The 12727-nt window shown below is 42.7% G+C and overlaps 1 protein-coding gene across 1 annotated transcript in view; it reads left to right on the forward strand.

Moving 5' to 3' along the window:
* LOC310776325 (uncharacterized protein) overlaps positions 1 to 3782 on the forward strand; it is a gene marked incomplete at both ends in the record, with an annotated part of 32110 nt that extends 28328 nt beyond the window's left edge. Inside the window, one exon of the mRNA XM_083636526.1 lies at positions 2293 to 3782. Coding sequence (XP_083492652.1) covers positions 2293 to 3782 — 1490 coding nt within the window. The remainder of the gene's footprint in view (positions 1 to 2292) is intronic.
* Positions 3783 to 12727: the final 8945 nt, after the last annotated feature.

Here is a 12727-nt window from a genome sequence, read left to right on the forward strand (position 1 = left end):
TTTACTTTTAGACACATAATAAAATACTCATAACTTATCACAGTCATTCGAGAAGTTACAGGGGAGAGTTTTAATTTATGGAAATGTAAAACAAATGTGAAGGGTTTTTGCAGACCACCGCACAGTATATGGATTGAATTATTTGAGGATTATACTTGGATGATAGGGGTTCACACTTGTTTAAAATATCATCAGGCAAAAATGAATTCCATCAAAATTCATTTTTCATTCACAAAATAGCATTTCTACTCCTGTATCACTCAGCCATTTCATTGTCCTTCTCATTCCCAGCCCATTCACACCTCTTTACATCTGGCCAGTCACTGCGGGGGGCGGGGGGAAGGGGTGTTTGGACCAATCAGAAGCCCCCTCAGACCTTCACGACACATCTGAAAGCCTCTCAGAACAGAGCATAAAAGAAGCCTCACCAAACCTAAACCACAACTTCCACTGAGGAGGACGTCAGCTGCAGGAGGGAATACTGCTGCTGACTCCACACTGGACAGGAGACTTAGAGAATACTGCCACTTCAACCTGCTGCTGACTCCACACACTGGACAGGAGACTTAGAGAATACTGCCACTTCAACCTGCTGCTGACTCCACACACTGGACAGGAGACTTAAGGCCATGGCACACCAATCAAACATTCTCCAACAAACACCAACAAACAAGAACAGACAATTGTCTGTGAATGTTGGCAGATGTTGGAGATTGTTTGAAAGCATGGCACACCGACCAAACATATTCAGCACAACAGTTGTTCTAATTTCAGCCAAATGGTGGCGGTAATGCAACAATAACTATGCCAACTGCCGTAAAACCACAAAGAAGAAGAAGCTGACCAAATGCGATTAGCGTTTATGGTGGATTTGCGATTGTGATTGCGATATAATAAACAAGAGGTATCTAGGGATGTGCCGGCATGAGTTTTTTGATGGTATGATTGGACAAAAATGCCACGGTTTCACGTATCACAGACTAAAATACATGAAATATGTTACAATTTAAAATATATTAAAACTAAATAAATAAAACAATTTGAAATAAAATTATCTTTACAAAAAAATAAAACATTTTGAGACATTTGCCTGTCCCACACATGTAAAAAAGAAACACCAGAAAAATATAAACTGCACTGTGTTACAGGCAGCACATAGAAGATGGCTCAGACTGGCAAAGTTAGTTACATGTCTGTCGAATAATACAATGATACACCCGTTTATTTATTTTGTAGCGACAGATGGCCTTAAACGCCACACTCACGTCACGCTTCTTGAGAGAGGGAGGTAACGTGCTTCTTTCTGCAGACTTTATCAAGGGACCATGAAGGCATCATGTGACAGGCTAGCTAGGAGCCTGGGAGGTGCTGCTGCTGGCAGCCGACAGTGTTTTCTCTGCTATCAACATTGTTAATCTCGTTATATTCTTCATCACAGCGGGTCATTACCCACTGTGCACTCAATCGTGCACTAGTTCTGCATAAGCACCTGCAGCTCTCTCCTTATTTTACTGACGTTCACTAATCACACGGCTGTTTACATGCGTTTCTGAACGGCTAGCTAGTTATGTTATGTTCTCTCTCTGCCTCTCGGTAAGATATAATGACGTAACCGTGCTGCGCATAACATTACTTATTTGCGGGAGTGCATGGGATAAGTCTCCCGCTAGTGTTGATGCCCAGTGTGATGGCACATGGCAGAGAAACGTGTGTTTGCTGCGTCGCGTGTAACGTTAGTAGAGGAGGCTCTGACCAGACGACCGCGAACAGCGAACACCGAACAAGCACGGATTGAACATGTTGAATCCGGGCGAACATCACCGAACATCGTCGAACACGAACAGACAAGGACAGACAGCTATGGCACACCAAACGAACATTTGTCTTTGTTCGTGTTTGTTCGTGTTTGTTTGTGTTTGTTTGAGAATGTTCGTTTGGTGTGCCATGGGCTTTAGAGAAACGTGACTCAAGGAGAAAAAATAACTTCCAGGGACTTTTCTAGAGAGAGTGGTGCCAAAACTGACAAGGTTCACCTCCAGCTTGAGCTGTTTGCCTGGTGAGTTTTCAGCTTCACTCACTGAGTTTTCAGACATATATTATTGTAAACGGCAGTTAATTTGTCTAAATGTACCTCTGTCAACTCACTGTCCTTGTTCGTTTAGATAAGCATGCTATTTGTCCTGCGTGAGTACTTTGAGAGCAACATCAATCAGAGTCAAATTCCTTCTTATCACAAATTGTATGTCTACATAGTTGGCCAATAAACCTGATTTTCTGATTCTTCCCTCACAGAGAAAATGCCTTCCATCTCAGAGGAGCTCTCCTGTCCTGTCTGCCACGACATCTTTAAAGAGCCTGTTGTCCTGTCGTGCAGCCACAGCTTCTGTAGAGCCTGCCTGCAGAGCTATTGGACGGAGATAGGAATGTGTATGTGTCCATCCTGTGACAAACGATGTACAAAGAATCCACCTGTTAGCTTGGTGCTAAAGAACCTGTGCGAGGCGTTCTTACTGGAGAGAGATCAAGGAGCTACAGCAGGACCGGAGGATCTCTGCAGTCTGCACAATGAGAAACTCAACCTCTTCTGTCTGGACCATCAGAAGACAGTGTGCGGTGTCTGCATGCATTCAAAAGCACACAGCAACCACAGAATCAGACCCATCAGCGAAGCTGCATGGCCTCACAAGGAGGAACTTCGGGAATCGCTGAAGCCTATAAAGGAGAAACTGAAGCTCTTTGATTTTGTTAAAGGAGAATGTGATCAAACAGCAGAACACATTAAGGTCCAGGCCCGACGCACAGAGAAGCAGATAAAGGAGGAGTTTAAGAAGCTTCACCAGTTTCTCCAAGAGGAAGAGGAGGCCAGGATCACTGCACTGAGGGAGGAAGAGGAGCAGAAGAGTCAGACGATGAAGGAGAAGATTGAAGGTCTGAGCAGAGACATGGCAGCTTTTTCAGACACAATCAGAGCCATAGAGGAGGAGCTGAGAGCTGAAGACGTTTCGATCCTGCGGAACTACAAGGCTGCATTGGAAAGAGTTCAGCGCCCCCTGCTGGACGATCCACAGCTGGTCTCAGGCGCTCTGATAGACGAGGCCAAACACCTGGGCAACCTGCGCTTCACAGTCTGGCGCAAGATGGAGGAGATGGTCTCGTACACTCCTGTGATTCTGGACCCAAACACTGCCGGTGACCACCACGTCCTGTCTGAAGATCTGACCAGTGTGACGTGGGGAGAGAGACAGCAGCTTCCTAACAATCCAGAGAGGACCATCTACTTCAATGGTGTCCTGGGCTCGGATGGCTTTATCAATCTAGAGAGGAGGGCCGATTACTATTCCGGTTTCCTGGCATCTGAGGGCTTTACGTCAGGAACTCACAGCTGGGATGTTGATGTTGGAGACAGTCCACACTGGGAACTGGGTGTGATCGACTCCGAGAGGAAAGGAGCCCCGTATGCCTTGTGGATTATAAAGTTATATTCTCGTAGATACACAGCATTCTCCATTGACTCTAACACAACTCCTCTTCCAGTCAAGCCAGAAGAGCTCCAGAGGGTCAGAGTGGATCTGGACTGCGACAGAGGAAAGCTGTCATTCACTGATGCTGATACCAACACACACCTGCACACCTTCACATTGTCTTTCACTAACATGCTGTTTCCATGGTTTAACTATAACCCTATGGGGCCATGTTTCGAGGACCTGAATACATCTAAGCCTTATCTCCCTATGAAGATCTTACCAGTGAAGGTCTCTGTAACCAGGGAGCAACTGAGTTAGAGGTGATAGTGGTGGATCTCAGTACTGCAAGTGTTTTTACTGTGCCAGAATGTAAACACCTTTATGATGATCTGAATCATCTCATCTTCTCTTGATTAGAGAAAGATAACCCAGTCATCTGGATTTCTGCATTTTTTTATTTCTTTTTTATTGGGGCAGGTAAACAGTTGGGGTTTGTTTAAGATACAGTAACCTGGATGTTGGGTTTGCAAAGAAAACAGTGCAGTGCAGTGGGGAGCGGGAGACCATTACTAAATTACATAAACCAGGTTAGAGAAATCACATTATTTGTTTGTTTTGATGCATTTCAGGATCACTGTTTAAAAACTGTTTTTATACTGTTGTACCCTGCCCAGTCAAATTTTAATAAATGAAACTGAAACAGAAACTGATTATTTTGAACCATGTAAATGTTATAATCAAACTATATCATTAATCTAATTACTGCCAGTAAGCAGAGCATTGATATGCAAGTCCAATGGTGGAAAAAGCTTAAAGGAACAGCTCACCCTAAAATCTAAAATACATATATTCCCTCTCAGCTTAGTGCTATTTATCCATCTACATCGTTCTGTGTTAGTTGCCTTGAGTTTTGGGAGATATCAGCCCTACCCTATTTCCAACACAATGGAACTGGATGGTACTTGGCTTGTGGTGCACAAAATGGCAAAAACATACATTTGAAAACAGCATTGTCTCTTTCGAGAAATAATGTCTCGGTTAGCCTACTCAATTAAATTGTTGTATGCTAAGTCGATTACCCAGGTAAATGTGAACGGTATTTTGACAGATTCTTTTGAAATCATGAGAGGGGTGAAACAAGGTTGCCCTCTTTCAGCAGCTTTGTACATCCTGGCAATTAACCCGTTACTAAAAATAATTAAGGGAGATAAGTTAACAGGCTGAGCGAGACAAGAACAAGTAGTGGACACTGTGTAACTGTCCTGGCCTACGCCGATGACGTGACAGTCATCATAAAAAATCAAGAGGAAGTAGATATAATAAATAAATACCTTCAGTTATATGAAGAGGTATCTGGTGCTAAACTGAACCATAATAAAACAGAAGGAGTGTGGCTTGGAAAGAGTGATACCCGGCCTGTGATTAGTATAAAGGATAGAAATCATATGAAAATATTAGGAATAAAAGTAAGTAATATAAACTCCTATGAAGAAAATTGGGATAACAAACAAGTAGAAATAAGGGAGGAACTAGATAAATGGGTAAATAAATCAAGTAATTATAAATCTAGAATATTAATAATAAAAACCTTTGTATTATCCAAATTATTGTTCCTAGCGTCTGTTTTCCCTCCCAAGGATCAGACACTAGTTCAAATTAATAAAATGATTGTCAATTTTATCTGGGGAACGACTAGGGAAGTGACACAAAGGAAGCTACGGTACAAAAGCAAACAGGAGGGAGGTCTAGGTGCTTTTGACTTGGGCTTAAAACTAAAAACTGTATTTTGTAAAACTACTGCACTTGCAGTAGAAAGAAAAGCAATATGGATTGGCGAGGCAGAAAAGAGGCCGAGCTCGGAGCTCAGTGCCATATTATAAACTCCTGTATAGTGATTTTGTCTACAAATTTGCATATTTAAATATCAACTGGGTTAAAATGTCCAGCAAAGACATATGTGTTAAAATATGTAGTGCTTTGTATGGTGGCTCTGTCCCCTACACACACTTGGATGGAGCAGAGGCTCAGGTTTGTATTAAAAATATATTTAGTAAAAATCTATCTGAAAACAAAAGAGATACAATGTGGCTGGTCTCTGTCGGCAGACTGGCTGTGAGAATGGTAGTGAAATGGTGCTGCTTTGTTAAAACAACAAAGTGCCCCATGGAAAACTGCAACAAAGACGAGACCATTGAGCATCTGCTTTTAAACTGTGAAAGATCCAAGTGTGTGTGGGAGAAAATGAAACATATTGGTTTAAATGTCACTGTGAATCATAAAGCTGTCTTTTATGGTGTTTTTACTGAAAAGCTGCCTAGACCACACCAGGACTTTTTCTGCTCTGTGATATGTGTGGTGGTGACTAAGTTATGGAAGACCAGGTGTGCTATTATTATGTGTCAGGTCTCCATCCCGGGTGAGGTGGTCTTTAAACAGATCAAGTCAGAACTGAAAAAACAGAGGACAATGGACATACGAATTAGGGGACCCACACCGTGGCACCTGTTGGCTCTATAATTTATTTTTATGGTTGAATTGATTGATGCACTATGTAAAAAAGAAACAACAAAACTGTATTATTTTGATATTTTGACTGCATAACTTGTAGCTGAATAATTGTCCAATAAAGCCATTTAAAAACCCTACTCAAGATAATCCACAGACCTTGTTATGAGCAGCTTCATGTAGGAACTAGCTAGCAGCTAGCGGGTGTAGTTCGGTCTAAAGAAAAGAGTTCCTACATGAAACTGCTCACAACAAGGTTTGTGGATTATCTTGAATAACCAACCTTGGGTTCTGGTGGCGTCATGTGGGACTTGACTTTGATGACTTGAAAAGGTGTGTAAAGACTGGGACAACCTCAGAACATTCATCAGAACCATGACAGCCAATCAGAGGCAGATTTGCTGTGTGATGATGTTGCAATGGAACCAGCAGCAATGGCCACTGCCATCTGTTGTTTTGGAGGCAGAAGTGAAGTATTTGTAGCCGTGACGCAGAGCCGCAGCGCCATCTGCCTGCTATTGGTCCCTGATTGGTGAGCTGCGTGATCACTGGACAGGCGACCTGTCAATCACGGCCAAAACATATGTTTGCTATGTCTATCATCTATTAAAAAAAAAAAAAAAAAAAAAATTGTATTGATTTTTGCACATTTAGTCACATACAAAACAAACTAAACAAACAAAAGAGGAGTGTTGGGTGTGTCAGTGTTACATGATTACATTCTGTGGTTCATAATAGTTCAGGTCTTCTTTCAGGGGTTAGGGTGGTGTCTCTGTGAGGAGGGTTAGGGTGGTGTCTCTGTGAGGAGGCTTCTTCACGTCTTCTTTCAGGGGTTAGGGTGGTGTCTCTGTGAAGAAGGGTTTCCTTCTAAGTTGTCCATTTGTCCCATTTTATTTCAAATTGTGTGTGTTGAATTCTCAGGATGTGTGTAAGTCTTTCCATTTCAAAAATCTCTACTATTTTATCCGTCCAATGAATCTGGGTGGGTGGTTCTTCATTATACCATTTCCTTGTGATTGCCTTCTTGGTTGCTGCTAGCAAAACTTTAACTTGATCATCCCGCTGCACATTTTCGTTGGTTAAGTTACCTAGATAAAGCACCTCACACGTGTTAGGTACCTCGTATCCCAATATTGCTTTCAATTCCACCCATATTTCTTCCCAATATTTCTTAATTTTCTTACATTCAAAACATGAGCGTGATCTACATTTCTCTCCCCACACGTATGAGGTGCATCAGAAAATTTACTTTTTGTCTTGGGAGTAATAAAGAACCTCATGATATTTCTCCAGCAAAACTCTTCGGTTATTTCTAATTTACCTTCCTTTATCCATCTATCTCTAATATACAGTGTGGAGGTTCCTCTACTCATCATTAAGCCCTGATACAGCATCTATTTTACTTTTAACGGGTGAGTTATAGAATTAGAGTTAGAATTCACCCCCTTAAAGTTGTCATGAAATGTTTTTTGAACCAGGAAGTAAAGTAAAGGAAGTAAACCAGGTAAAAACCAGGAAGTGTTTATTTCTCCAATCTCTCGTAAGTGTTAAAGCAGGGACACACTACACCAGCCCTGTAACCTGTATAAACGCAACATCAAATGTGACAACACAATGCCAGTTTGCCTTTTTATGCAGAGATCATTGTCTCTAAACAGCCTTAGATTGTCCAAGGACTCGTTGAGCAAGGCAGTGAACGAGGCCAAACGACGTACTCAGGGGGATTTCAACAACAGCTCTCTGCCAACAACCCAGCTGAAGGATTACAAACCCAAGCCACACCTGGCCAACGACCATAACAAGTTCCACTGGTCATTTGAAAGACAACAGGACAGACCTCTAGTGGTTCTCAAATGTTTTTCAGCCTAGGATCCCTTACAAGATAGAAAATACACCGGGGACCCTCTCATTCTGATTTGTGATTTTGGGCTAAGCTTCATTGTTTCCACGGTAACGTGCTTGACTTTTAAATTGATAGGTTTGTTAGATTAGAAGAATGTAATCCATGAACAATTTTAGATTTAAAGCATACAATATTTTCAATGAACTATGAAGCTTTTGCACACACAAAAAAGTTTGTATTTTTATTTTCCTGATAACTTTTCGCGGACCCCCTGGCAAAGTGCCGCGGACCCCATTTGAGAACAACTGCCCCAGGGACACACTACACCAGGGTAGGACATTAGAGTGGGCTCGGGGCAAACTGCCCGTAAAAGAAAAACAAAAATTGCACTTGGAAAGGGGATGATAGGCCCTTTAAATGCCAGAGTAAAATAAAAATAATAGAATAGAATAGAACTTTATTTGCCATTTCAACACATTGTTGATTGGAAATGGTCTTGTTTTAAATTGCTCACAAAAAGTAACAAAAGACAGAGATGCAAATAATTAAAAAATACATAGGCCTACAGTCTACGACAAAAAAATAATAAAAACCAGACAAATAGTGGAAAACCATACATACAAATTAAAAAACAATCAAAACAACACTCTCTATAAGTATACAGTGTGTCACGGTGCCAAGAAGTTACTCTCTTGAAAAGGATCCTGCGTGTCAGGAAATAAGCTATTTACAAGACGTAAATACACGCATTACACATGCCATGTATTCCTTGTTTCCAGGCCGCTGCTCGGCGCATAATAACATTTTACTGCATCAATATCAAAATAATAACTTTTCAGTGTAATAATAATAATAACAATAATAATACATCATATTTATATGGCGCTTTTCCTCGTGCTCAGACACTTTACAATACAAGCTAAAACAACTTTAATAGAGAAAAACAAGAAATAAAAAGGTGAGAGAGAGAAGAACTTCAAGGGTTGAAAGCGAGGGTAAAAATGTGGGGAAGAGTGAGTTAACAATCATAATTAAAGCTGGAAATAAGTAAAAAAAAAAAAAAATAGTAATTCTCCTTTAAGATCAAATGATTGCCATCCATGAACTCAATGATAAGCCCTGGTTCACAGCTCAACTCTGACCTCTCCATCTAGACAAGGAAGAGGCTTTCAGGAGTGGAGACAAAGACAGGTTTAGATTGTCCAAGTAGTCGTTGAGCAAGGCAGTGAATGAGACCAAACGACAGCACTCAGGGGGATTTCAACAACAGCTCTCTGCCAACGAGCCGTCGTCTGTCTGGACGGCTGAAGGCCATCATCAACTATACAAGCCTAAGCCCCACCTGGCCAACGACCTGAACATGTTTCACTGTTCATTTGAAAGACAACAGGACAGACCTCTCACTAGCCCTCTCCTCTCCTCCCATCACTCCAGGATAGGTCTGCTTTATGATCTGATCTGCATTCTTCTTACTGTATGATATGGTGACAATATGGAACCCTATTTACTGAACTAGAATGTGAATCAGGCTTAGAGGAAAAGGAAGTCAACACACATTTATAAATAATGTATCTCTGCTGAGACCTAATAGGTGATTGTGAGCTGAAAAAATTAAAGGATAAGTTCACCCAAAAATGAAAATTCAGTCATTATGAATCTACTCGCCCCCTGCTGATGGAAGGACGGGTGACACTTTTTAGTCAAAGCAAAACACTGTTGCAGCATTCTCCTAAACAACTGGCATCTCTGGGCTTGTGGGGACTTGGATTACACCAGGTGAGCAGTATGGAGACATTTTATTTATTTATTTTCTGTTTGAAAGTTGCTCACCATCCACTTCGATTGTTGAGGATAATTCTGCAACAGTGTTCTGCTGTGAAACTGCACAAATGTTTTGTGGACTAAAGCATGGGGGTGAGTGACTAATTTTGGGTTAAGTAAACTCAAAATAAAATTTTGCAAATAATTTCCTCTTTGCTATTCTCTCTCTCTCTCTCTCTGTTTGTTTGTTTGTGTCTCATTATGTCAGAACCCGGTTCTGTGGGTTATGGCAAAAGAAGGGAACAGGACGCAAAGTGCCAAAAAGAAAAAGTATTTATTATAATAATGTAAATAAATGAATATAGAAGGTAAGTATGAAGTGTGTTGATCTGTAGCATCAGTAGTGTCAGTGTGGATGCGTGTGGATAGTGTAGTGTAAGGTGTTTGTCAAGTAGAAAGTAAATCAAAGAACAAAACCAAGATGCAGGCGCTGGCAGGAAGGAGAAAGACAGACTGAGAACAGAGGAGCTTTTAGGCTATAGAGCACCGGGCCCAGGTGCCCCAGATCTGGTAATCAGCTGCTCCTCCATGATCAGTCAATTATCTCTCCAGTCATCTCCTCTGGCAAAGACAGACAATATGAGAGACCAGCACACAGACAGATAGACAGGCAGGGCCGTCTCATATATCATTTCATATATATCATTTCATATCAAAACTACTAGCTGCTTTTTCTACACAGCAGCTTTACCACAAGTTGTTCTGAGGAGAAGACATTTGCAGCTCCCTCCATTCCCAGTCCCTTCACACCTCTTTACATCTGGCCAATCACTGTGGAGGGGGAGGGGCAAGCAGAAGCCCCCTCAGACCTTCAGGACACGTCTGAAAGCCTCTCAGAACAGAGCATAAAAGAAGCTTCACCTTCAGACCTAAACCACAACTTCCACTGAAGGACACTTCAACCTGCTGCTGACTCCACACACTGGACAGGAGACTTAGAGAATACTGCCACTTCAACCTGCTGCTGACTCCACACTGGACAGGAGACTTAGAGAATACTGCCACTTCAACCTGCTGCTGACTCCACACTGGACAGGAGACTTAGAGAATACTGCCACTTCAACCTGCTGCTGACTCCACACACTGGACAGGAGACTTAGAGAATACTGCCACTTCAACCTGCTGCTGACTCCACACACTGGACAGGAGACTTAGAGAATACTGCCACTTCAACCTGCTGCTATCTCCACACACTGGACAGGAGACTTAGAGAATACTGCCACTTCAACCTGCTGCTGACTCCACACACTGGACAGGAGACTTAGAGAAACGTGACTCAAGGAGAAAGTAACGTCCAGGGACTTTTCTAGAGAGAGTGGTGCCAAAACGGACAAGGCTCACCTCCAGCTTGAGCTGTTTGCCTGGTGAGTTTTCAGCTTCACTCACTGAGTTTTCGGACATATATTATTTTAAACGGCAGTTAATTTGTCTAAATGTACCTCTTGTCAACTTCACTGTCCTTGTTTCTCTTCTGATTCTGATTCTTCACTCAGAGAGACAAAATGTCGTATACCAGTGAATATTACGTATCGGCGGAGCTCTCCTGTCCTCTCTGCTCTGAGATCTTTCAAGAGCCGGTGATCCTGTCATGCGGCCACAACTTCTGTAAAGCCTGTCTGCAGAGCTCGTACACAGAGAAACAAATACAAGAGTGTCCGACGTGTGAGAAAAGATCTGCAAAGAATCCACCTGTTAGCTTGGTGTTAAAGAGACTGTGTGTGGGTTTGTTACGGGAGAGAGATCGGAGAAGAGCCGAGCATCTCCGCGACATGAAGACAATTTTCACCCTCAACGACCCAATCAGCCCCGTCAATGAAGCTGCACGGCCCGACAAGGAGGAAGTTCACGAATCACTGAGGCCCATCAAGGAGAAACTGGAGCTCTTTGATAAAGTGAAAGGAGAATGTGATCAAACAGCAGAACACATTAAGGTCCAGGCCCGACGCACAGAGAAGCAGATAAAGGAGGAGTTTAAGAAGCTTCACCAGTTCCTCCAAGAGGAAGAGGAGGCCAGGATCGCTGCACTGAGGGAGGAAGAGGAGCAGAAGAGTCAGACGATGAAGGAGAAGATTGAGGGTCTGAGCAGAGAGATAACAGCTCTTTCAGACACAGTCAGACTCATGGAGGAGGAGCTGAGAACTGTCCGAGAGAAAGACATCTCTGTCCTGCAGAACTACAAGGCTACAGTGGAAAGAGTCCAGCGCCCCCTGCCGGACGATCCACAGCTGGTCTCAGGAGCCCTGATCGATGAGGCCAAACACCTGGGCAACCTGCGCTTCACAGTCTGGGACAAGATGAAGGAGATGGTCTCCTACACTCCTGTGATTCTGGACCCCAACACTGTCATTTCAAACCGCATCCTGTCTGAAGATCTGACCAGTGTGAGGTGGGGAGAGACGCAGCAGCTTCCTAACAATCCAGAGAGGACCTGTGGTGTCCGGGGATCTGAGGGCTTGAAGTCAGGAACTCACAGCTGGGATGTTGAGGTTGGAGACAGTCCATGGTGGGAGCTGGGTGTGATAGAGTCTGAGAGGGAAGGAGACAAGCAGTATGTACAATGGACTATAGGGTTATATGACAATTTTGAATACATGGCATTCTCCAATCATCAGTCATCAAATGCATCCGCTGTTACTGTTCTTCCACGAAATCCAGTAGATCTCCGGAGGGTCAGAGTGCATCTGGACTGCGACAGAGGATGGCTGTCGTTCTCTGATGCTGATACCAACACACAGCTGCACACCTTCACCTTCAGTGTCACTGACAGGCTGTTTCCATGGTTTAACTATAATAACCCTACAGGGCATGGTATGGAGAAGCGCTATAATTTCAGGGTTTTGCCCCGTGCAAAACCCAAGCCTACGCTCCCCATGAAGATTTTGCCAGTGAAGGTCTCTGTAACAACTCAGTTAGAGGTGATGGTTATGGGTGGCAGACTCTCTGGAAGTCCTCATGAGAGCCATTACACACGACACAATCAGTGGCGGAAGATGTTATTATAATGTTTATAGTTTATAGTTATTATAATGTTCACAAGTGTTGCTGGGATTTACTGTGCCAACATTGAAACACCTTTATGATCATCTTAATGATC

This window comes from Poromitra crassiceps (genome assembly GCF_964638095.1).
Source record: "Poromitra crassiceps genome assembly, chromosome: 5".
In the NCBI taxonomy this organism is placed as follows: domain Eukaryota; kingdom Metazoa; phylum Chordata; class Actinopteri; order Beryciformes; family Melamphaidae; genus Poromitra; species Poromitra crassiceps.